This window comes from Patagioenas fasciata, chromosome 2 (genome assembly GCF_037038585.1).
Source record: "Patagioenas fasciata isolate bPatFas1 chromosome 2, bPatFas1.hap1, whole genome shotgun sequence".
NCBI classification, from domain to species: domain Eukaryota; kingdom Metazoa; phylum Chordata; class Aves; order Columbiformes; family Columbidae; genus Patagioenas; species Patagioenas fasciata.
The window spans coordinates 33909269-33936245 of record NC_092521.1 but is presented as its reverse complement, the minus strand read 5'-3'; the positions used below and the strand labels follow the sequence as shown (position 1 = coordinate 33936245).

Here is a 26977-nt window from a genome sequence, read left to right as displayed (position 1 = left end):
TCAGGAGTCTTTATTTTGAACTAGGTCTAATCTGTGTGAATTGAATACCCACTAACAACTGCAAAGTGTTAGATATACTCTTGGAGTATAACTCCTAGCATTTTATCTTGAAAGGGTCCAGTTTGTCCTCTGAGAGTGCTATGTGATGCACAGTAAGTGGGAATGATCAGGAGTTTCATTTCTAACCCACATTTCTGATCTAAATTTAGAAAAAAAAAAAACCAACCCTAACCCACTTTGAGTTCAGTTGTGGTAGTACTGAAATAATAGTAATATAATATATAATCACTATTTTCTAGTCTGTATCTGATGTTTCATCTCTTGGAAATTTTTCTTAGATTTTCATTCACATCTGCTTTAAAGATGGACTAAATAATTAAAACAAGTCCCTAACTATTTTTGTATTGATTTGAAGTTCTTCATTATGTAGATTTCTCTGAATTGACATTTTTATGTGTTTTCGGAAACTGTTGCTTATGTATTTGCTTTTCTGCCTGTATTTGTTTTTCTTCACTGCTTTAAGAAGGAAGGGAACACTAGGAGAACAAAAGCCTTTTGAATTTTATGAAATGAAACATGAAAATATATGTTTCATGTCCTTCCTTTCTGCATGGAGATGCTTTTATTGTTTGAAGCCAAAAGTTTGCCATTATGTAAGTGAAACAAGGGAATGCTTTTAAGAGCACAAGAATAAAACTCCTATTCCAGTAAGGAGATAAGTTTTATATACTTATACAGATTATTTTACATGTTTGTTTCATTTAGCCTGCCATGTGAGCAAACACAGAACAAATATGACAAAGTGCATTCTGTTTAGAGCTAATCTGGCTGGATTGTCATGAAAATACTTTAATATTAACAGTCTTTTAATCGTTAGAATTAACATACACAGTTTTTCTTCATATGACTCCAATCAGAGTAATTAATTTAGGAAGGAAATTTGGATCTTTCATTTTAACTACTGAAAGAGAAGGACAAAAATCAAGGTAGCATCACTAAGATAAAGGAACATCTTCCTGTTCTTGATCCAGCCTGAAGCAATGATTAGACATGTTTTTAAAGCAATAGAAAACCTTGTTTAAATTCCAACTGTGTAACTGTAGAAACAGCCTTTAAAAATATCTTTAAGCTAATCTACCCTGTGTTATCTGTGATAGGGGATTGCAGTCTTTCAGATTTCTTTTAAAAGTTTTTCATTTGTTTTCAGAAATTCTGTACCTGTTCATGATGTTATTAACACTTATATGAAATTTTTACATCACTGAAGTAATCAGATATAAATTTAATCTGAGATTAGGATATCTGTTTCCCCTTTTTATTAAAAATCATTAGAGCATTCCTGGAGATTGAGAAAAACTTTTTCATTTCTACATTGATTGGGAGTTGTGTTGTAGGGGCTGGAGACCCAAGTAACTGTGACTTCTGCTCTCTTCTGTGGTGTCTGGTGGGTTTTGTTTGTTTGTGTTTTTTGTTGTTGGTTTGTGTTTTTGTTGTTGTTGTTGTTGTTTGTTGGGGTTTTCTTTGTTTTGTTTTGTTTTTTTTTTTTGTTTTTTTTTTTTTTTTCCCCCTGGCTTTAGGAGATTATTTGTATTGTATTCTCTTTTTTTGTCTTTTACATCTCTGGGAATCAAGAAAGTGACTTGGATCTCTAGGAAATTCTTCAGAACTGGGACAATGGGTCATTTCTTCCAGAATATTTCATAAATCCGATGTAACTTAGGAGAAGTTTTGTATTAATTCCAATTTCTTTTACAGACACTTTAGGAAGTGGTGGCATTGATCAGAAAATGAGACAGTTGGACAGTGAATACTGCAATTAAAGAGATTGTTTACTATGTACAATTTAAACTTGACAGATTTTTTACATCTGAATATGTAATGATTTTGACATTTACTCCATCACACCCCCGAACAATAATTAAATAATTACAATGAAGAAGAAATTAAATTATATCTTGATAATCTGCTTGGTGTACCTCCATGCTGTGGACTGCAATATGGCAATGAGATACCTGAAATAGCTTTGAAACGACTGGCTCCATTAACAATAATAGTCATTGTGTATTTGAGCTCATTTGAACTCAAAGATAGTCTTGATGAAAAAAAAGCAATGTTGAGTTGTACTGTAGGTCAATATTTCGTCATGATCACCTTCTCATCCAAAGAAACCCCTGAATCAAACAAAACATTGTCTGGCAGGATAATAGGCAGCATTTTCTGGCAATAAACTATGGTAGCTATATGTGCATGATGTCCATGCCAGGTGGTTTTTATATCTGGCTTTAAAAATAAGGGATTTAGGTGTTAAAGGTGCAGAAACAAATTCTTCTATGGCACATACAGAGAATTTCCTGACCAGCTGACCATTCTAGAGTGAATTCGTTGTATGGTGCATGCACCAAGGAGAAAAGTAAGACGTGTGACATAATTTGCTGCAAACCCAAAATATATATGCAGGTTTTATGACAGCTGGTTCACTCCAGACATCTCATAACATTTTAAAGTTGGGATTATCTGGTGATTGATCTGTGTGTTTTGGTTAGGAAGTATAATTGACTGAATACAATCCTTACACAGCAGCAACTATTTACTGTCAGATTTCTGATTATTTTTATAACAAAACTTCTCATTCACTACTTTTTGTCAAAATTTTGGTGATTAAACTTAAATAAAAATTAATGAATGTATGAAATGTATGTTGTGGAATTTCGCCACGTAGATACTACTGTTAACTACCTGGCTCTGATTTTCAAAAAAAATCATTATTTCAGTTAAAAGAGCTGCATAAAATACTTTGAAACTTGCATGGAGAACTGCTCCCCGCTCTGCACCCCCCCCCCCCCCCCCGCCCAGTACAATTCCTTTATCTGTGACTGCTGTTTTCAGAGCTGAACATGTGGAGGGATGCTTTACAAGAGAATATATTGTGGCATTTGTTTTAAGATGTTAATCTCGTGATTCTGCTGTAGAATGATGAAACAATGGTACTACAATTTATAAGAAAAAATTATGTATAGGGGAGAAGTGTGTCAATCCTTCTGTTTTTTACAGAGGGTACAGCAGGAAAAAGAACTATTTATGATGGTGCGACAAGGAAATGGAAGAGAAAATGATTTATACATATATGATTTATACAAACTGTCACATAACTTTCTAATTTAAGATTGGAATGTTTTCTTATGAAGATTAAAGAATGTTGTGGCCTGTGATGTTGAAATATAGGTGCAATAGGGTGAATAATACTTATTGTTTCCTAAAGTCACTGGGTTTTGTATCCATACGTGGGTTAAAAGCTTTATTCTGTCATTATTATACCATTTGAGTAATTCTGTCAAAATAAATGTTGCATTTTGGGAGTCAGAAGGTACTATGTAAATTATTACTTGCTGATAATAATAGCAGACACAGTGGAATTCAGTACCTTAGAGGCTTTTGAAGAGAGAACCAAGAACAGATATTCAAGGATTAAATTGGTTGATATTAAAGTCCTTACATAATCATGGTCTTGCATAACCAGGGACAGATTTGATTTTAATGAGTTATCTGACAAATAAGGTGAACACTGCATGTCAAAATCAACAGAAAAAAAATCTAGCATGTGGAATTTATCTGTTATATTTTTGTATTGTTTGGCTATGTTAAGGGTTTTTTTATGTTTAATGTGTGCCAATAAAAAGTAGACATTCTCTCCAGTGATTGCATGGGAATTTGGGTTTGGAAATACTGAATCACTGTTATTTAGATAACAGTCTAACTCTAAGAAACATAGTCTGAACTTATGATGAAATAATTGAGCTTCTATCAAGAAATCTAGTTCCTTCCTGGAAGTATTTCAGTTTCCTACACTGAGTGTTGGTATCAGAGAATCAGATATCTAGAAACTATTTCTGCAACTATCAGGAGATTTAAGAAGTCAAGCAGCAGTATGGATACTTTGCACAAGAGGGACCGCTTTGAGCAAAACCCAGCTTAATGCAGTAAAATCTATGCATACAGAGTATGGTATAGTTTCTTTCTAGAAGTCTAGGTTTCAGTATGCTTTCGAAAGAAAGAAACTTGCATTTGCCTTTCAGCTACAAACCTGCTCTTCCATGTACCTTGAAGAATAAAAAACAAAGATATAAAATTGTGATACAAAACAATTAATAGACTTTTTCTTTAACATGTCCTAAGCATGCCTCTTAATGACTGCTTCCATTTTTACCCACTTAGCTATAAAAGCAATGAATAACAGCCTTACTCCAGTTTCTTATTTTGTGTTTGCACTGTGTCTTATTTCAGCAAAAACTGATTATAGAAAAAGAAGAGAAAATAATTTTCATTTCAAATAAACTTATTAATTTAGGGGAAATAAAGCCTTATGTTGAAAGTGGCTTGGATAATACCCTTTTGGCTAGGAAAATGCCTGTTAATAAAAAGAAATCTATCACGACAGAAAATGCACTTAATTTAGCTTGGAAAGTTGAACAAAGCCTTTCAGTTTCATATTTGTCTTTTATTCACTGCAGCATGGCTGCACATACTTTCTAAAGGGAATCCATTGGTGAAAACTTTTTTTTCATGTAACACAAATATGGGGCATACAGTTGTCAAGTCTCACTTTTTTTCTTCAGTCTTCTGTCTTGGTAACAGAAGCTTTGAAAATGGACAGTCTTTTTCTGTTTATTTGTGGGTTTTTTTGTTGGTTTTGTTTGTTTGTGGGGTTTTTTGATACTATGGGCTACTCACTGATTGTTTCTAAGATGTCCTTTCTTTCAAATTTCAGACATGGGACACAGAACTGGAGAGATCTGCGGAGTCATGGGCTGAAACCTGTCTATGGGAGCATGGGCCTGCAAGTCTTCTTCCATCAATTGGACAGAATTTGGGGGCACACTGGGGAAGGTAGTTAAAGATGTTTTATACTATGCATGATTTATTGTTTTTAATAAAATTTGATTGTTACTTAAAGAAAGAATGACAGAAGCTACGACTTTTTAATGATCTAATAGACTTCTACCGGCTTTTTATAGGTACAGACCTCCCACATTTCACGTGCAGGCTTGGTATGATGAAGTGAGAGATTTCACGTATCCCCATCCTCATGAATGCAACCCATACTGTCCTTACAAATGCTCTGGTCCTGTTTGTACACATTACACACAGGTATGTAAGTGGGTTTGGTTTTTGTCAGCTATGGAAAACATCAGTCAAAGACTCTAGTTAGGTTGCTATGTGGCATGTAGAACATATTAATCTTGCAGTATATACCATAGCACTAAAGTACAAAAAAGTCTTGGTATTAGACTCCATGGTAAGAAGTAGTGGGTAGCCGTGACATAGAGTAGGTTTTTCATACAAATCTTTAGATTTCATCCTCATAAATATAACTTCCTTAACAAGATTAAGGAAAAAGCTCGCGAACTTCAGTATTGAGTGTTACTGCTCAGTGCACTTTGCATCATCTAGTCTTTGTGCTGGTATGCTGGCCATCTTTTCTGTAATACGCTGAAGAAACGGTGCATTTGGAAAAAAAAAAAAGGTTTTTATAGGTGAATTCCTGAGATCAAACAACAGTTTTTAACATGTTGCTTTACCTTCTGCAATATTTTCAAATTGCATAAGAACTAACTTATTTGCTACTTCTGAAATCTGTGTATCTAGCCAGAATTTTTCCAGAGGAGAACCAGCCAATTTTTACAGTGAGTGAGAAATATGTGGTCCTCAGATTATACAGAAATTCATGTAAAATATTCAATATCATATTAGAAAACTTGAAAATGATTGATTTTTAAGCATTTATTTTCTGTTTGTTTACTAGCACAATTTACAATTGTAGCCAATTTTAAAACAGAATTACCTCCATATTCTTATTTGCCATTTCTGTAAAAATGCCTATATTTACACTTATTTATTGCATGTGAGATCTGCAACACATATAGATAGTTCTTTGTGGTACAAATTCTTCACAGGACCTGTCTCTTTCAACTCCTTAATTCTACTGGAACTATATAGTTGGGTTACCTTGAATTAATAAATAGCACCTGTCATATTTGTCTAATTTGAATGTTCCAGCCTTTGTAGTTCAGATTATGTTGAGATCTGCAATGAAAGTTGTTTCAACAGATGAATAAAGGAGAACAGTCACCTTGGACTGATATGACATGGAAGCGTATATATTTAAAATCCATTGCTTGAGTCTTTTTGGTGTGCGGGTTTTTTTGTTAATAGTTTTATCATTTATGTTTCCTCCTTTCACTGCTGACAAATATCTGTTCTCACAGTCTAACCAATCCAAACCCCTCTGGATCCTTAGATTGTGCTGAGAACTCCAGGACGCAGGAACTTAACTTCTTCTAACTCACCATTATTTATTAATTGTGATTTCAAGAATCAGTTCTTCAGATCATATTTTGTAAATATTTTGCTACACTTTCAAATACATGCTTAGACCATATATGTAAAATGAAAGTATCAATATAGAGCTTTTTTTTTTAATAAGAATATAACCAAAAGGCCTTTTGACAGTTGTAATTAGGTCACTTCAACCCATTTATAAGAGGGGAATATAACATCGCTTTTGTAGTTTGAGTTTTGTAAGTTGAAGTTTGGAGACAGTTTTGATCTTATGTTAATCAGCTTTGGTTTTCACATCTTTCCTTTTCTTTAGGTTGTTTGGGCTACAAGTAGCAGAATCGGTTGTGCAATTAATTTGTGTCATAACATGAACATCTGGGGACAGATTTGGCCAAAAGCAGTCTATCTTGTATGCAATTATTCTCCTAAGTAAGTAGACTGACACCCAAAAATATCTTGAGAGGGGAAAAATATTTTATAATAATCCAGGAAATAAAATGAAAGGAAATCAGTCTGAGTTTTCTGGTTTTTTGTACTGTTACAAAGTAGACCATTGTTCCCAAGGCAGCCTTTGGCTGCACAAATACTCTTGTGATTTTTCTAGTTCTTCAGTCTTCTGGCATGTGTTTTAGTATATAACATCAGAGATCTTTCTTGTGGTGTGATATTTATCTGAAAAATAAAATCTGTTGTGATTTTAAGGATTGTGTAACATGAAGCCCATGGTTAAGACCAAATTCTATAGGATTTCCCATTTAGGAGTGTGGAGCCTGTTCTCAGGTAGTTGAGGAATTTAGTCTTGGAGTGCTGTGCCAATCTAAAAACATCTTACAGCAGCTTACAACAGCACTTCACTTTTTTCTTCATAGAGTTTTCAATTACTCCTTGTACATTTGGTATATCAAAACCATGTTATGGTCTAAATGTCTGATGTTTTTCATCATTTATTTGTCCACATATTAAATGCTGTTTAATGTTAATGTGTTCATTTACTTCTTTTTTTCTTTCTTTTTTTTTTTTTGTGTTGTAAAGGGGTAACTGGTGGGGTCATGCTCCTTATAAACCTGGCCGCCCCTGTTCTGCATGTCCCCCTAGTTTTGGAGGAGGTTGCAGAGAAAATCTTTGTTACAGAGGTATGTACTCTTTCAACAGTATATACTATAAATGGGCAGAAAAATGGAACCTTTCTTTTACTTCCCACATTATGTTTTAACACAATGGAATAGAATATATTCTGCGTGTGCCCGAAGACCTGGTAGGGGCCTTTTTTACTATGATGACTGAGGTCATGTACATACATGAGGCTGAACCTCACCAGAGGGAGTGAGAGAACTGAACTCCTGCAGACTGGGGGCTTTTAGTACACAAAAGTGTAGACTCTCACTGTGTGCCACTTGTATGCCATTATGAAAATATAGTCGGAGTCTATGCAGTGATTTGTTCATAAAGAAACATGTTATCTCAGCAATGTAGTGATGTCCATTGCTGTAAGAAAAACCAAGAACAAGACTAGGAGACATTAGTAATTAAACAAAATGTGATTCTGTGAAATGTCAGCTAGGATGCTTATTAACTTCTTGCACTTTTGATAACGCTATTTGTATTTTATAACATTGAAATGCAGCATATTTTAAAGCTGCTCTTTCTTTTTGTTTTTCTCATGTAAAAGTAATTTAGCAATTTTTGTTAGTAACTTTTAAAAGTTATGTATCTATCCACCGCTGTGCCCAAATACCTTCATTATTGTTCTTGCTTAGGTAAGAAATGTAGATCCAGTCATGAGTATTTCAAAATTAATTCATTATGTATGAATAGAAGGGCCTAATTTTCAGGCATATTTTTATGAAATCAGCTTCTTTAATTACAGATTATCTATGAACCTAGTAAATCTCTTCCAATGTACAAGAGAAATATCACCTTTGTTCTACTGGTGCTCTGATGGCATAAAGAAGATACTAAAACACAAGTATTAAAAGCACTTTCATATCTCAATTGTGCTGCCCATGCTAGAAAAATTCTACCTTTTGTCAGCATCTGAAAGATACTTGAGATGTATTATTAAGCTTTCTTGCTTGTATTCATCCACCATTTTGTGAGAACAAAGCGGTGTCGCCAAAACATGGTAAGGGATTTACATTCCAGAAACAGTGATTTTTTTTTTTCCTGAGAGTTTTTTTTTTTGCCTGTTTTTCTGAAACAGAGGATTCAGAAAGGCCTTATTCTCCCCATGAACCAGAAGAGGAAACCAATGAGATTGAACGGCAGCGATCCAAAGCCCAGGATGCAACGGTGCAAAGTCGGCCAAGAGCTCATTCACCTTCAGGCTCCACAGGCAGTGATGACAGTGAGAAAAATGAAGTAATAAGTACACAGCAGATGTGTAAGTAATTTACCTGATTTGCATGTGGTCAACAAATTTGAATCAAATTCATTGCAATGAAATTGCTTTTTGCTTGTTTTAGCTCAGATTGTTTCATGTGAAGTAAGGCTAAGAGATCAGTGCAAAGGAACAACTTGCAATAGGTATGGTAAATTTTACATTTGTCCTTCTGAGATTATTATAAAAGGCTATATTTGTATGTGAACTGGAATATTTTTCCCTTTTTGTAATCCCAGGATTTAAGACCAAGTTGTATTTTATTTTCTTAGATATGAATGTCCTGCTGGCTGTTTGGATAGCAAAGCCAAAGTTATTGGAAGTGTACATTATGAAATGGTAAACATTTTAAAATTAGATTTTGTTCCAGTAGATTGTTTAATTAAATGTCTTTTTCTGCTGAAATATTAGTTAAATTCATATTAAAAATGAATTTTTAATAAATCAGTATTTACTAAAAATAAAAGCCAACCAAATGTTTAAGATAGCATCAGATGATCTAAGTTTGCATCTGCTATTTTGCATGTACTGTTCAAATGTACTTCGTTCTTATACATGCACAGTAGAATTTTTTGTCCACACATTTGGGTGTAAATATGTGAAAGTGCAACTTAAGGAGAAATACAGCAAATTGTAGGTGCACTGATGTAAATCATTTCAGTAAGGCAGGCCTACTTGTGTAAGCCTGATGCTAGCTGAAAATATACAACTTACTCTGTAGAACTGAAAAAAGGTATAGGAAATAGCAGCAACTGTGAACAAGTATCCTCTGAGTATAGTGTGTCTGTGATTAAGGCACAGCGGTGTTTTCTTAATTTGAAATAATACCTGCATAGACCACATCAAATGTAATAGACCATCTACCAAGCTTCTAGTGACACATTGTAATTAAAACCTGATTTTTTAATGAATAAATTACAATGCAAGATAGTGACTTTTTCTGATACGGAACTGCTTTTCTTGCTGTTTTTCAGCAATCCAGTATTTGTAAAGCTGCCATACATTATGGCATTCTAGACAATGAAGGTGGTTGGGTTGATGTCACTAGGCAAGGAAGGAAAAATTACTTTATCAAGTCTTACAGAAATGGCATTCAGTCAATTGGGTAAGTTTTCTTAAAACGTGTGGAAAGTTTTTCACCTGTTTCTTTTTAATTCATACAAAATGTATCACAGTAATAACACCATGTGCTTTGCCATAAAGAAGATGAAAATGCTATAAAAAGGCATGCAGATATACAGGTATTGCATCCATTCTGAAACTTCATCCAGTGTCTAATGGTGCACAGAAGTGATGCAATAATGATTTGAAAGAAAGTGAAATAATTTACAAAATCACTTGGGCAGTAAGTTAGTATTTGTAGTTAAATAATCTCAATATTTGGAGTATTCAATTAATTCATTTCCATGTGTATATTTTTATTGTAGAAAACTAGTACATACTAACACTGAACTAGATTGTTCTACATTTTTTGGGCAAAGTTGGTAATATTTCCAGGGCGGACTTATAGTCACAGTATTCAGTGACAGCTAACAGGACAATAAACTTTCATGTTTGTCTTTGGAAGTGACCCTATTGTACTGTGCATACGAACAACATGAACCAAGTAGAAAATTCACCTCTTCCTGTGTGTTTGATAGTTTCATCACAATTCCAGAATTTATATATGATATTTTGTGCCAGTATTATGCACAACTTCTGTATTGGCAAGTGGTGGAATAATATCGCATACAGTGGAAGCGTTACTTGGAGGTGTACTACATGGTTCAGCTACTTGCCCTAAGACTAGTATGTGAAAACAGGTCCAAGAACTTGTTGACATGCTAAAATTACAAACAGAAAAACAGTGCATAAAAGTGGAGAATACTTGGCTGTTTCCATACATAATTATCCCATGATAGTACATGGATATTAATATGTTTGAAACTAAGATATTATTAGTATTTGCAAATTACACTTCACTGTATTTTAATGTATCCTTCAGAGATGTGTATTGCTGTCCTTAACTCTGTATATAGTTAGTATATGTGTAATAGTAGTCAATGTGTAACAGTTAATGTATGAGTAATGTTGAATTGAAAGAAAACATAACTGTGCTGAGCGATTTACTTGGCTCAGGTGTGAACACTCTGTGTTGTTCAAGCAAATGATACATCCTATGACAATTTTCGTAATTTCTCCTTTTAACTAATTTGCCTAATCCAGGATGGAGAGAAACACTGACTAGGTAGACTGAATTCAGTAGCTGATAATTTGGGCTACCTGGCTGACAGTTAGAACATTGATATCAATCACTTTGAGTCATCCAATGATCAGATTGTGGTTTACGTTACCCTCAAAAAAATGAAGATGCAGACAAATATCTGGTTTTGAATGCTTTGATACGAAGAGAGAAGTAAGTCTAACGTATTAGAAGCCAGATTTCTTATAAATGTAGGAGTAGTTAAAATGTAGAAAATCTTCCAGCTAGAAGGAATTTATTACCCATCACTTGAAATCTCTGTGTTTCTTTTCCGAGACAAAACTGTATAGGGGTCCAGTTTACAGAGTGTGTCACCTATCCTCTGAGAACTGGAACTCAGAGCGAGGTATTAACACTTGGTTTTGTTTGCTGTGGGCATGGATAATCGTATCAGTGCTGAACAGTAGTGACCATTTTGGTTTTGTGATTCATATGTTGTAAAAAAATTTAGATGCCTTAGAGATAAAAGACTGTTAAAGAACCAAATCTATACCTTCCTATCTGCAAGTATATTTCAGGAAACTCCTGCCGCTATTTATGCTCACTGATGACATAGTTCTTCACTAATGCCCTGTTGTACTTAGGACATCACCTTGTAGAGAGAATTTACAAAATACTATGATCAGGCATCAGCTTCATAGATCAATTTATAAATCAAAGTATTTGGGCTAAATAAAGATGATTTACAAAGGTTTCAATCTTAAAAAGGTCCATCAATAAGGCCAGGGATATCTTGCAGCTACCTGAGTCTCACTGATGTCTCTGGATGGAGCCTTGCATAAACCACATATCTGTTCAATGAACAGATAAAATGACATGGATTTAACCTCTAGTGGATATTGCAAAACAGAAAGGCAGAAAAGGTCATGTCGGTGCAACAGCAAATTTCCTAATCTTAGAAACATATAATCATGAAATGGTTTTGGCTGGAAGGGGCCTTAATAATTGTCTTATTCCAACTCCTCTGCCATGGGTAAGGACACCTTCCACTAGACCAGGCTGCTCAAAGCCCCATCCAACCTGGACTTGAACACTTCCAGGGATGGGGCACCCACAGTCTCTCTGGGCAATCTGTTCCAGCGCCTCACCACCCTCCTGGAGAAGATTTTCTTCCTAATATCTAATCTAATTCTACCCTCTTTCAGTTTAAAGTCATTACCCCTTGTTCTGTCACCCTTGTAAAAAGTCCCTCTCCAGTTTCTTTTAAGTCTATTTGATTCAAAGGATCTTCAGCTCCTTTGATTTATAATCAGGATCGCTAATACAGTAATTTTTTCAACTGCTGCGAATTCTTAGTAGAGAAAACAATAACTCAGCAAGCAAATCAGCAACAGAATATACTGAACTATTCCCACATCAGTGTTTGGCAGTGCTAGGGCCACAAAAGTATGAGTTAACTCTGTGAAAGTAAATTGGAATCCAAAAAATGAGCAAATGTGAAGTTGGTGGGCCGTGCAACTGAATAAACCAATGCAAGCAAACTGTCTGAATACAACTCGCAGTACTATGGAGAACATAGCAGTAATTTGCTCCAAAGGTGTATACGGAATAATTTTCTTGTTGTTGGTGGTGTATGGTTGGTTGGTTGGTTTTGTTTTTATTTTTTTTAATAATGAACAACTTTATGGGTGCCAAAACAACCATAATCAACTTCTTTGTTACAGGCAAAAAATACTAGAATCAGAGGCATATCCAATGAGTTGAATGAGGATTGAAATAGGAGATGAAAGAAGTACGACACAAGTGTTTATCAGTTGTAATGTAGCAACAGGATGTATATACCTGACTTTATATAATGAGAGGAAACAGATCTGAGCACCGTATAATTACTGAGCAAAACAGACTGTTACATGTTTTACTGGGTTTATAGCAATACTGGTGATAATTTAATATACACACATGACCCAGAAGTAAAAGTTAATGAAATTTTTCCAAAAGGCTACCAGGAGAAACTCTTCGTTGTTGGAGCTTTTTGTAGGAAGGAATCTTTAGGGGGAAAAAATCGTCTCTTCTGATAGCTGGGTGCTTCTGAGCAATTCTCAACCACAGATTTTAGTTGCTACATTTTGAGGGACAAATAGATTGCATAATCTCTTCCTAGCACACTGAGTCTCTCAGCAAATTGAATTACTGAAAGAGCTTAACATGCATTCCTGATTTTCAAACAGATTCACTGGGAGTACAAAGTAAATGTGTCATTGCAATAAATAGATTCACAACTGGGGACAGGGAATGCAGTGAGTAAAAACTGATTGGTGACAATGTCTTGAGTTTTCTTGTAGATGCGCTAATAACAATTCTTCTAACTAGAAGAAATAACTGAGAGATGTTATTTACTGGCTATTTCTATTATTTCTTTTTCAGAAAATACCAGTCTGCTAACTCCTTCACTGTCTCTAAAGTAACAGGTTAGTATTTATTTCTTAGAAACTCCATGCTACTTTGAGTTATGTTTTTTTCAAAATAGCACACATTTATTTGTTTCTCTTTTCTTTCTTCAGTTCAAGCTATCACCTGTGAAACAACAGTGGAACAATTGTGCCCATTTCAAAAACCAGCCTCACACTGCCCAAGGTAAAATTATTTGAGTTTTATTAATTCAAAGTGCTGCCATATTATTTGTCAGTTACTAATTATCTATATTTGTCATTGATAAAAGTAAGATCAGTAGCTGCAGAAGTGAAAGCAGAAATGTTTTACCAGCATCTTAGTCTTTGGTCTAAGATAGGTAAAGATGATCTACAGTTTTTTTCATTATAAGAAACTCACTTTCTTTTGGCCATAAAGATCTTTCTTTGGTCCCTTGGCAAGTCTTAGTGAAATCATTGTTGTTTAGACCAAAGAGTGCAAACTAAAATGCATTTTTCTTTTCTATTGTCTGCTATTAAATCTATGCACCTTGGGCAAAATACACTCTATTTCATATTTTTTTTTGCCTGTAAAACAAATACAATAAAATAATATGATAAAGCTACTTATTGCAGAAGTTACCAACTTGTTTTGGAGTTTTGGAGGCTAGAGTGAGCAAATACGTTTGCAAAAAAAAAAAAAAGAAATATACATTGTTAAGGTAAGGTGTGGTCTGCACATCACTTAATGACTTCAAATATATGTGTCATTTCTTTGAAGCTTACATTTTAACTCTTTGAAAGGAGCCTGTGCTGCGGTATTTTGAGGAAGGAAATCAGTAACAGTTCTTAAAACCATAGATGCGTCAAAGGTAAATACACTGTAGCATGATTTACCGCAAGCTAAACTGGAGATATCCACAGGATTACTTTCATAACAACCCTACAGCCAATACAGGAAGCAAGTACAAAGCCAGAACTGCTAGGAAAACATCCCTTCATGTAGCACTTGGGTCCATGAACTTGTTTGGTGTTTGGCTATGACTCCTGGCTTTCTAGCTGGAAGATGTGGAGAAGTAAGCGAAGGAGTGGAATACAGGAATGGATAGATGCAATCCCATGTTGCTATCTTATTTTTTCTTCATTATTAAAAAATAAAACTAGCTCCATTAAGAGAAAAATAGGATTGATCTTCAAGAAGATTTAAAAATTAATTTAAAATTACTGAGTAATTCTGATGCATCAAGTTAAGGAACTTCACAACAGCAGTGATTTATTCAAGATTCTGTACATGCTCTTAATTCTGAAAATGTAGTCTCGGGAGTTACAAGCAATAAACAGCCATGGCATTGGTTGCACAACCATATTTTACCCTCTCATGCCCTAATCATAAATCTGTAGGTCTCCAAAAGGACTCTCTGACATCTTGCTTTCTTCAGACAAACATCTCTCTCCTAGGTGCATCAGCCTATTTGAATTACCCGTCTGGGAAGACTGTATCTTGCCCAAGTGCTGTGACTTGCTGAATGTTGAGTCAATTGGAGCATAGACAACATCCTGGAGAAGTACACTTTCCCAGGGCTGTCCCATATAGGATGACTCCAAAGCTCTTAAGGCATGACCTACTTTTTAAATGAAACAGCTTAGAGCAGACCTAGAGCCAACTGACACTTCTTCCCTGTAGCAAATTGCAATTACCAAACAAGATGCTTGACACCTTCTGTCCTGCTGTTAGCTTCCCACATGGTGTTCCTGGGCACTTTGGAGCTCTAGCAGGTGTAAATCACAGAGAGAGTTTTCTCAAAGGTTGACAAAATGCAGTTGAATAAAAATAGTCTTTGTTTCTGTGGCTGTCTGATCTCCTAGAATCAGCTAGGAATCTCATTACTTTCCAGCATTTTTCATTTTAGCTGCAGATGTCAAGTGCTCACTCTCATTATAACTTGCTAAATTGCCTTGCATCACCAAGTCCTCAGCATCATAGCAGGTCCTCATTCAGATCTGCCTTTCCTGAGCAGGTATTCAACTGTACAGTTTATATGGGGTGCTGTAGAAACAGATAAAAACAGTCTCTCTTCTCACTGGCTGTTAAACTGGCTTCACATATGTTGAACAAGAACACCATCTGCTTATCCAAAGGGGAGAAGACCAGACCTGTTGAAGTATGTTTCTGAGCACTTTATTTTGAACCACAACTTATATTAGCAATACTTTCACCCATAATATTAAAGCTTCAAGAACTGACTGCCTTTTAGTATCAGTATGGACCCAGATGTATGCATCATCAAATTAATCTATACTTAAAGCTGATGTAGTAGATAACATAGTAATACTCTGATATCATTCTTCCTAACTTTGTGTGATTTATTTTTGATATTTCAGGGTGTATTGTCCTCACAACTGTATGCAGGCAAATCCACACTACGCTCGTGTAATTGGAACACGAATTTATTCTGATGTAAGTATAGTGATTTACATTGCATTATATAAGGGAATATAAAATCCTATGAAAAGCTATCATGTAAAGATAAGATATTATACAGATATCTAGTTTCATTCATGTGCTGATTTTTTACATAGTCTTTTCAAAAGTTTTTTTCGGAGGTTCCCTTTTAAATTAATAGGACTCAGCTGCTGAGGGTACAGAAAGTTATTGGTAAACTCAGCGTAGACTCTGGACCCATATAAAAAAAAGTAATGTCTACAGTCTCTTTATGTTGGATATTTCTTATCTGTGCAGATAGCTAAATATTTACAGCAGGTTCTTTATATATTTGTGTAGAGTATCTGACTTTGTATTATTTTAACAGACTAATATTCTGGGTTTTTTGGTCATTCTGTTTCCTAGTCAACTTTTTTTTTTTTTTCTGTCTTTTCTACATCACATTTAGTTCTGTAGTGGGTAGAAGGAATTAAAAGAAAATTCTTATTTATGCCCTTCTTTGTCATCTTTCTGTGGAGAAGCCAGGATATAGTGGCAGAGAGAGCAGTTCACATTTTGCCAGTACACTCTATGTTTTAACTGTCTTTGAGATGTCATAAGGAATAGTATGACAACTAGCTGGGTCAGGTGATGATTTTCAGTACTTTCCAGCGCGTTGAAATGTGTGAAAATAATATGCAAATATGTATTCATCATTATTTTGAATCTAACTAGGTCTGTTAGATTACCTGAGTAACTTGTGAAGAAAACACTCTTGTCCATAAGTAGTGTTACTTGTGTGAGCAGTACTTCCAGTTTAGGAGGTGAATTGATTTGTACATGTGGAACTGGATACTTAATGTATATAACAGGGGCAGTGAAAATAGATTCAATGAAAGTCCATTTTGTGGAATACAATTTTCTTTCAGTTCTGTGGTTGTAATCAAAGGCTACAGTCAAAGTTTCCCAGTGTGTTAGAAAATACTTTGTTGTAGGAGAAAGAAGACCCATTTTTGTTTAACTTATACAGGAGAACTTCTCAGAATATGTATTTTCTTTGGTTGGAGAAGTCCCAAATGACTTTAATTAGTATTAGAGAGTTATGCTTTAAAATTATTTTAGATGTACTATCTCATTATTCATCTCTGTTATATAGAAATGTGTGCAGCCATTCCTGCTCCGGCAGGGGGATTGGACTAGATGATCTTTTGAGACCCCATCCAATCTCTAACATTATGTGATTCTGTGATGGTTCATACAGCCAGGATCTATAAACTTATGTGTGCAGAGTTTTCGTGTCACACCCATCCATCTGTGCTCTATACTTTGTATTTTTTTAGTTGATCTCCTTGTTTCGTTTGTCTTGAGGTAGACTGCAGGTCCTTAAAAAAAAAAAAAAAAAAAAGTATTTCTTACTCCAAGTTTATGGTACGATTAGTTTTCTTTTCTAAACAGTGCTATAACAGTATGAGTATGAACTGTAGTATGTGTCATTCTCAGCAAACAGAAGTACACCCTCTACTCTGTTCTCATGAGAGCCCACCTGGAGTACTGCATCCAGCTCTGGACCCCCCAACATGATAGGCATGGACCTGTTGTAGAGGGTCCAGAGGAGGGCCATCAAGACGATTAGAGGGCTGGGACACCTCTCCTTTGAGGACAGGCTGAGAGAGTTGGGGTTGTTCAGCCTGGAGAAGGTTCTGGGTAGACCTTATTGCAGCCTCTCAGTACTTAAAAGGAGCCTATAGAAGGGTGTGTTATGACAGGACAGGTTGCCCAGTGTAGTAGTAATAAATTCGACGAATCCAGACGCCAGCATAAGCTCTTTGATCGAACGGGCAGGCCGGGCGAGAGTAAGGAGTCTAATTCAATGTGAATTTACCATCCGTACTCTTTAATGAACTCTTAACAACACTGAATATCAATGTCCCCGAGACCACGTTTTTCCAAGCCTTATATACTCTATACCAAAAGACCATGCGGCAAGCGCAGGCTACAATTGGTTACACTTACAGTCACTCATCCCCCCTACTGTGGTGATTAGCTGCAGGGCACTGTTCACAGACTGTTCATGCGCAGCGGCAACGCCCCTCCTGCAGCCTGGGTCGAGGGCAGAGCAGCTTCTGTTTACTTTCCTTTTGTCTTTGGTGCCTCAGGGAAATCCTTCCGTGTAGCACAGCTGGATCAAGCCCTGGCTTGTTCACAGCACACAGCCAGAGACTCTCCACAGCCCAGAGAGGTGGTAGATGCTCCATCCCTGGAGACATTCAAGGCCAGGCTGGACAGTGCGCTGAGCAACCTGATAGAGTTGAAGATGTCCCTGCTTATTGCAGGTGGGTTGGACTAGATGACCTTTGAAGGTCCCTTCCAACCTGAGCTATTGCATGATTCTATGATTCTATGAAATAACTCATTCTTCGTACGGCACAAACACACTGCTACCTTTGTGCTTGGTGTCCTTGCTGGCCTCACTGCTTAGAGTTTCCTCGTGGTCATGATTCATCTTGTTGGGAGACCAGGAAAAAAAGTTTCCTCCTGTCTTGTACTGAAGAGTTGGTTCCACATTTCAACTTTGGTTTATCTGTTTTGCTTTAAATTTTTCAGAATTGTGTCATACTGACAAGCATTTTAACAATGTCTAAATTTTTAAAGCACTTTTTGAAATTACCGTATTTGTGAAATAAAATAAACTTTCCCAAGAACTGGCATATACCAGACCTGATGTGATTATCTGAACTCTGTTGGAGATGATCTTGCAGTACCTGCCTGTACAGAGGTTGTCTTTTGTTGTTGCTGTTGGTCCCTGGTTTATCGAGTACCAAAGTAACAAATATTTTCACAAATAGAAAGAGAGGCTACAATAGTTCAGTTGAAACTTCTTTCACTTGCAGATTTTTTTGGTAACATTTTATTTTAATGGAAAAGCTTAGAAGTGTGTGTGATAGAAGTTCTTAATGACATTCTAGTTGCCTTTTAAGAACTCCCGAAGAGACGAAGGTTTCTTACACAGCAGGCAACATTTTCCCAAATAAAATCTTTTACCAGTAGTGACTCTCTATTATGGGTGTTGACTAAGCATTTCTACCAAAAAATTGAGCCGCCTTTTAGGAGCTAGAGACCAACAAAGGTCTGTTATCTAAAGAATTTGATAGTTTTGTATAATTTCATACCATCTGAGGACTTTGGCCATATACATTTTTGTTTCAGTAACCATATATGGAAATATTTCCTTAATGCTTGTGCAGAACTAATCATTATTCTCTGCTGTGGTAAAATGTAAACAATATGATGTAAAAAAAGGTATTAAATAGTTCTATATTCCCATGATGGTGAGGAAGAGATGTACGTGGTTAAAATGCATTTGCAGAGTCCTGCTATGCTGTGGTACATATTTGGTATTTTGCTGAGTAGCTGAAGAAGGAAAATAATTAAGCAGGCAGCTTGGTATTCAGATTCTATGACCTGCTAAATACTAATGAATTTCAGTGTGTTCACAGCACAGCCATAAAGCAGGGTCATATAATGCTGTATGAAATGTATATGTCGACTGAAAAATACTGTCTTATATATATTTTGGAGAGAGTTCATTAAAATTAAAGAAACAAACCCAAATCTATGATGAAAACTTCCAGAATGTGGCATAAGGCTGCTAAAGCAAAATTAACTTACCAATAATATGCTGAAATTTGTGATAGACCTACGTGTGAAATCCTGTTCTGCTTAAATTAACAGGAGGTTCACCTTAACTGTTCAAGGAAGTGCGATCAGGATGACATAATATTATCAAGTATAGGAAATATTACGTCGTTAGTACTGGAATCTGATTCCATTTAGGTGAAAATTACCAAGTCAATCAGGAGTTCTTGGAAGCTCAAATCAGATAATATTTTCTTAAAAAAAATATATATTATGTATATATTGATAAAACTACATGCATTTATTAATCTGTATTCTTATGAGCTAGTTCATAATTATGAATTTATGCTAAATTAATTCTTCATGAATTCAAAAAGTATGCACATTTGTTCTCCGATCTTATCTGGAAAGCAGCATCAGAATATCAGTTTATTTTTCATCTGAAAAAAGCCTCTGAGTGGGCCTCATCAACCCAGTTCTTCTGACCTCTCCTTTTTCACATATCCCAGATAAGTATGTTGCCTTTAGCTTTAAAATGTTGTGCATTAGCCTAGCTGTACGTCATTGATCCCGTAACCAACTGTGGTACCAATCCCAACAATGACCCCATACTTTACTGGAAATACCTTCCAGCAAATAGTCAGCCAGTCTTCTGTCAAAATCTCCATCCTTTGGCTTCTAATTTCTTTTTTACTTGACCAGAAACTTCTAAGTAACATTGGAACAGCCAGTATCTTAGGTGCTCTCAAATACGATTATGAAAGTAACTGCCTATCTAATGATGTATACAAAGTTGGTTACTGCTACAGAGGTGACAATCTTTGATTTTTCTTTTCCCCAATTGTACTTCTAGGTGTTCTCTTTGTGTGTTTTTGTTTTTTAATATCTCCAATGAGAACTGAAAACGAAGTTGCTACTATGTCATAGTATTGGTAATTAATACTCTTCTTCTCATTCTTCACTGTAGTTAATTGCTTGTGATTCTCATCTTTTGTTTCTTTAGACTGTAATCCTGTATTGAAGAGGCCGTTTTTTCCCCCATATCTTGGAAATTGCATATGATCAATCTGATCTAAAGTTACTCCCATAGTATGAGTACATAAAGGATGCTGTAATCCTAAAAATAAGTTGACCACTGGTGTCCAGGATGTAACAAAAGTTTTGTAACCCTGGGAGAAGGAGAAAAAGTCCAGAGGACCGTAAATGGCATCCCTTCTGGCATGTGCGAAAACTGCAACCAGCAGTATGAAGAGTAAAAACTCTAAAGCATCTTTGTAGAAGATTCTTTGCATAAAAAGTCTGAAATCTTTGCTCCTAGAAATATTGTAACATTAAAAGATAAACTACGTACCAGTGAAACTGACAAGTTCTGTGCTTAGAATGAGACTAGGAAAATCATTGCTATTTTAAATTCCTGGTTTTGTATAGCATTGAGATTACAAAATAGCTATGGTAACAGATATAAATTATTCCAATTATAAGTGGAAGAAATGCAATTCTTGTTTAAATAGTGCTCTCTGTGGCGAGCTATTGATCTTTATATTGGCTAAGTTCTTAAGGTTGGTTGAGGAAACACCTATTGCAGTGAAGACTTTTTCCACAAAACTATTCGGCTCCAAGTGGAGAACCACTGTAGCTGGAGCTACACTTTGCTGTGCTATGTATCTAAGATTGATATTTACATTCTGGAGTATTTAATAAGCTTAATTCCTCTGACAATTATTATATTTTTTTTTAAATGCTGAAAGTGTAGTAGAGAACTGCAAGTTTAAATCAATAATTTAAATGAATATTCTTGAGATTGTCACTATGTAATACTTCTGTGGATATTATTTGTGCTACATAGGTTCGTGAGAGGAGTTAGTGGCCAGAGAATGTAGGTTTTGCTCAGATGAAATGGCTGTAAACTTCACAGAGAATTTTGCTTGCGTAAAGGTTTTGGAATTAGAACCCAATTTAAAAATTATTCTTTTGAGGCAATTTCAAAGTCTTTACCTCCTGATTCTTTTTCCTCACTCGGAGTTAAGGAGCTAAAGCCATTAGTCCGCCATTAATCAACTTTCATAGTTAAGGGATGATTTTAGATCTCTAACTTCTGTTTGATGCTCAGATTGTACCTTTAATCTAGTTAGCTTTTAATGTTTGCCCATGACTGGATAGGAAATTGTGGCATTCCCTTTGAATATGGATCATGTCACCATTGTTTGAGGTTTTGCACCTAGAAATGGAATTATTGCAGTCTAACCCTCACCTTTGGGGTAGGACATCCTGCTGTAAACATCTGACTCCAGTGGGTCTTTGCTGTTCTGTGGTTCTCCTGTTTGGCTCTGGCTGGACATTAAACTGAATCTCCTGATGCATAGTAATTAATGGGACTAAGGTTAGAGTTTTACTACTTCTCTGCTGTTGAAATGAAGGCTGATAGAGCCATTGATTTTGAAAGGCTCAAAAATTCTAACTTATTCCTGATCCTTGAACTGAAATAGCCTGAAATAAATTATTTTGGGTTCATGTCGCAGGAGATCTTTGAAGAGGCAGTGTCTGTTCTCCTATAAATTGGCCTAATTCCTATGAAACTGATTCAAATACTGTAAGAGTAATATAATTAGTCATGCAATAAATATCATTGTTTTCTAGAATTTGGTTTAAATGTCTTTATTAGTTTTCTTCTAAAGAATTTTGAAATAACAGGACGAATGAAAACTAATCTTCTCCTCATTCTTTCTTAGATATCCAGTATCTGCCGGGCAGCAGTACATGCTGGTGTGGTCCGCAATCAAGGTGGTTATGTTGATGTTATGCCAGTAGACAAAAGAAAGGTGTACGTTGCTTCCTTTCAAAATGGGATATATTCAGAAAGGTACAGAACCCAGTTTCAAAGATTACATTTTACCCTTCACCTCAATAAGATTTACAAAGTCTTTCATTATTTCTGTTTGTACCTGAGGCAGTGCTAGAAACCAAACAAATAAGCCAACATGGGTGATTTACAGAGCTTGTGTAACAGCTGTGGTGACTTTGGAGAAGCTGTGGTACCAGAGCTGCCTGCCTCCTCTAAGCTTGTAAATCATTACTCTAAAAAGCTGCTTATGAAATAAAATAACCCTCTTGTTTACTTTGCTAGTTCTTTTGCAACTAACACATTATTTGATAAGAAAATTACCCTTGCTTTCTTTGGGATTTTTTTTAAATTAACATCAGCGATTTTTTTCTGTCCAAGTTAGACAATCTGCAATAGATGGCTACAAGTAGCTGATGCAAGTTCAGGAGTTCATGATCAAATGTTTATTACTGATTACGTGGTGTGGAGCCAGTGAGCCTGGATCATAAATAATATTCACAAGCATTAAAATTCATAATTTTAATTTTTTTAATGATTTGACTGTTTATCTCAGTGTTTTTCCGAAAGACATGAGGATACTTTGAAAGTTCATTTAGTTGTATTCACTGTATTCATGCGCTCTATGATGATAAAATATGTCTGCATATTGCAGATTAAATTTAATCCCTGAAGGAGTTCTCCAGGTTCTAAAGGAAGAAAGAGAAATTACCTAAAAAAAAATGTTGTCCCACTCTTTAGTCCTGTAAAGCTAGGAATTATTTTTACTCCTAAAACTGTAGGCTTTCCATGAAATTTGTGGGGGGAAAAAACACCAAAAGTTTCTGTGGAGAACTTGGAAGTAGTGTTTTTAATAGGAGGTTGGGTTATGTCTCGCCTCTTTCCCTCAAACCTTTCAACAAACCTGGAAACTTGTAAAATACAGATTTCCTTTGCTTAGTGGATGACTTCATTTGCATATACTTTGATCTTTACACATGACCATCCAGTTTCCTCAGAAGTGGTGCTTCCTCACTGACACTTTTGTTCTCCATTTAAATCTCCTTATGAAGTAGAGATGTAGCTGGGAAAAGTATAGCAAATGTAATAATGGTTTGTACTTTACCATCTTGGCAAAATTTGAAAGGTCAGCAGTTTGGTAAACAGTCTCATGCAATTTTCCTGCGAAGCAGAAGAAGATGGATTGTAATGCCATTGAAGGCAACCTGTTTCATTGTGCCCTTGCTTACTTTCACCTCCATTTTCCTTCTCTTCCCAGATATGCCTCAGATGGGATCTGCAAAAGTGAAAACAATAAGACATTGTTTTCAATATGACATGCTAGTTCAGTTTATAAGACAAAAATATTTATTCTAATGAAATTTCATTGCAGTTAGGCATTTTTGTTTCATTTCTTTTTGAGGCCAGATATTTATCCATTCAGAAGGCATTTCCTATGTTTTTTTGAAATATTCTTTTTAGAAATCTGTTCTTCAGCATATAAGTAACTAACAAACAAGTGATCTCCTAGTGTTTCAAGTTCTGTCCAAATACAGTTATTAGAATAGAGAGCATAAGATGCATGCTTTCTCTTTCTCCTAAAAAGTTTTTTTTAATATTTTGCTTCAATGGAGCTTTATTCTTGGAACCAGAATTCCTCATCGCAAAGGATTACTTGATTTTTTTTTTTTTTTTTTTTTTTTTAATGTTATGATTTGTTCCTAATAAGCTGCTTGGAAGAAAACATAATCTGAAATTTATGTAATTTCTATTTCTAACAGCTTTAAAAAGAGTTCTTAGCTAGGTAAAGTTATGGGTAGTCACACGAAGAGTCTCAGGATCCTAGAATTGTATTTCACAATTAAAAAAAGTTATCATGGGAGTGTTCCAGTCTTAAAAAATAACATCAGGAATGTTTTTATGTTTCAGTTTACAGAATCCTCCAGGAAGCAAGGCATTCAGAGTATTTGCTGTTGTTTAAGTCCAGCAAGTAAAATGTAAAACAGGCAAGTGAAAACAGAGCATTTGGAAGAGAATAATAAAGGCTGTTTCTTATAATTCCTAAAATTTGTATAAAACTGTAACATTATTGTACAGAATATGTATACTGCTTTTCACCAAAAAGTTTAAATTACATATATATCTTAATGAAAAAAAATCTGTAAAAGTAAACATGGGAGGAAAATTAATTTGAAAATCTAAAATGATATATAACAATATTTTGAATCCTGTGTTAAATATTGCTATATTTTCTTAGCAGTTACTCTTATGCAGTTGATTCAAAGCTCATAAATGTTCTTTGTTTCCTTCATCTGAATATATTATTGTATGGTGCTTTATATATGCCACTAACAGTAACCTTAAAACTATACCATAGGGAGGTCTGAGATTTTATTTCCAATGTACATAAAAGAAGCCATCCCAATAATTCTACGTAATAAATCATGCCTTAAAGTAAAATAAAATATATACAACTTTCTGATGATTTACAGTAGCATTAGCCATGCAAGCATAAATGAAGAGCTAGACTGTTTTCAATTTCACACTAATCATAAATACAAATACCTATTTTGAAGTAAAATGGAAAATATGAAATATAGGGAAGGCCTCGGTCATATTAGCATGTTTTCCTCTAAAGAAATATTTTAAGAGACTAGGCTATTCACATTTATTACTTCTTAAAAATGTTAATAAATAAAACGTTTACTGGGTGCTGCTAAGCTCTTTAGTTCGAATAACCAATTCATTATGGCCCAGTCCTTTCACAAATATTCAACTGTCTTGGGATGTGTGAGTGAGAGATAGACACATATAACCTTGAAGGTTTCATATTGAGAAGTGGAGTAACCTGAAATTAAGGAATAAGCCATCAGTTCTGCAATGCAGTTCTGCACACATACATGCTTTATTCTTGCCATGTGACTCCTTCAATTTACATAAATTGGATTTCAGCAAAAACATAGAATTGTACAGATACATAAAAATTTGCAGGCTTGAGGCCTTAAGCTGTGCATGGTATCCATATACTATACATTAATATGAGGGTAAATGTTCAAGAAAAACTCAAAGAAAATTGTAACAAAGGCTAACCTTGCTCCTCATGACCTGGCAAATACTCCTGCAGGCCAGGAAGTATAGTGGTACAGAGCCCAGTGACGATTATGTCATTTGGTGCTTCACCATGTTTAAAAATTCATTTATGGTGAACAGCCTAGTGCATTAATTTTACCATATTATGGTATATGAAGAACATGTAGTGGTGATACTATGTTTCTTTCTATGAAAAGTGTATTGGTGCTTTAAGACTGAAAAGCTGTTAAACTTTATTTTTGGTATTTTTTGTTTCTGTTGTTAAATTTATTTCCTTCCAACTTGTAAACTTATTCATATTCTTCATATTTCAGGATAGTATATTCTGCCTTCTGTTTTGCTACATATACTACCTCATGTAGTTAGGCAAGCTTTGTTAGTTTTTTCAATCTGTTTTGAATAAAAATAATTTACATAGTAAAAGTACCTTTGACAGTCTTTATTTTTGGATTGTTTGTCTTGCCTCTAGAAGAAAAAAGTAACTGCCATGCACAAAATTTATTTCTTTTTTCTTTTTTTCTGACACACACATTGCAAGAATCGGACCAAAGTGTAGACAAAGTCTGAGGCTCTAAAAGCTGTAAAGGCAATTTCAGCACACGACTTGCATTCATTGCATTGGGAGTTTTATGGATACATCTTCTGGTTGTTTTCTCAAGTTTTGACCGGGCTGTTTGGGAACAGATTGCTTTCCCATTTTAATGGAGAACTCCATGTCGGGAAGTGATTAAAAAAAAAAAAAAGCCAGCACCTTTTATTCAGTCCAGCTCTTTGCTCTTGTGGTAAATGTTTATAGTGCAAATGTTCTTAGCTACATTTGTTGGGAACAAGCAGGCTTTTATATTACACATTCTTTTTTTTTTTTCTTCATAAGACTAATGGTCAACTTGGGAGTTCCAGTTGGGAAATCTATTTAATTGATGAGGGAGACAAAGAGTCTTTGATCTATAACCCCTTTTTTGCAGGTGGTGGCAGGGGGCCATTGAAAGAAGCTTTATATAGATTGGCATTAGCCATTTTTTCAGAATTGAAACCAAAGTGTCAGTAGACTTTGACCCTGATGAGTCACTGAAAGGCTTGCACTGCCTTTCCTTAAAAGCACCAAAGCAGTAACACAGGAAGGTCTGGGGGTTATCAGAACATAAAGTGGAGTAAGGCCATATGTGAAATTAAGGAGAGAGCTGCTGAGGGAGACATTTGAAACAAAATGGTGGGAATACAACCGTAGTACCTCTTTGCACACATGTGAGACACTTTCTTGCAGCCTGGCCTTACCATCCAACAAGCTGTCCATGTCCCCTGCCTGGGCCATGGTCCCCAGCAGTTCCCTCAGGAGCTCCTGGGAAGCCCGTTGGGTGCTGCAGAGCCTGGGAGGTGAGCTAGCTCCCTCCTCTTCTGACTGGGCAGTTGGGTGCATCCCATTCTTTGGGCAGTACAGAGCCCGGGGTGAGGTAAAAAGACAGTCACACCTTCAGTCACAGCCCCAACTTCCTCACTTTGGGTGGCTGGGTGACTGGAGTCCCATGGGGAAACACAGTTGCCACATGGAATTTCTGCCCTTTTCCTCCATTTGTTCCCGATGTCATATTTGTTCTGCATACCTTTGCTTGCTGTCTTCTCTCTCATCTATACAGTTCAACCTACATTTGCTGGGCGTTCCTGTGCCAGGGGGCAGGGATGGACCCTTGGTGCTGTAACAAAGTTAGCG

The 26977-nt window shown here is 35.6% G+C and overlaps 1 protein-coding gene across 2 annotated transcripts in view; it reads left to right on the top strand.

The window, feature by feature from the left end:
- Window positions 1-25692, top strand: part of CRISPLD1 (cysteine rich secretory protein LCCL domain containing 1) — a 39360-nt gene extending 13668 nt beyond the window's left edge. For both annotated transcript variants that reach the window (XM_065832342.2, XM_065832343.2), the window contains 13 exons: window positions 4766-4884; window positions 5013-5145; window positions 6650-6765; window positions 7369-7469; window positions 8537-8716; window positions 8799-8859; window positions 8986-9052; window positions 9688-9818; window positions 13320-13363; window positions 13457-13529; window positions 15686-15761; window positions 22091-22221; window positions 24109-25692. In XM_065832342.2, coding sequence (XP_065688414.1) covers window positions 4766-4884; window positions 5013-5145; window positions 6650-6765; window positions 7369-7469; window positions 8537-8716; window positions 8799-8859; window positions 8986-9052; window positions 9688-9818; window positions 13320-13363; window positions 13457-13529; window positions 15686-15761; window positions 22091-22221; window positions 24109-24160 — 1284 coding nt within the window. In that variant the 3' untranslated portion in view covers window positions 24161-25692. The remainder of the gene's footprint in view (window positions 1-4765; window positions 4885-5012; window positions 5146-6649; window positions 6766-7368; window positions 7470-8536; window positions 8717-8798; window positions 8860-8985; window positions 9053-9687; window positions 9819-13319; window positions 13364-13456; window positions 13530-15685; window positions 15762-22090; window positions 22222-24108) is intronic.
- Window positions 25693-26977: the final 1285 nt, after the last annotated feature.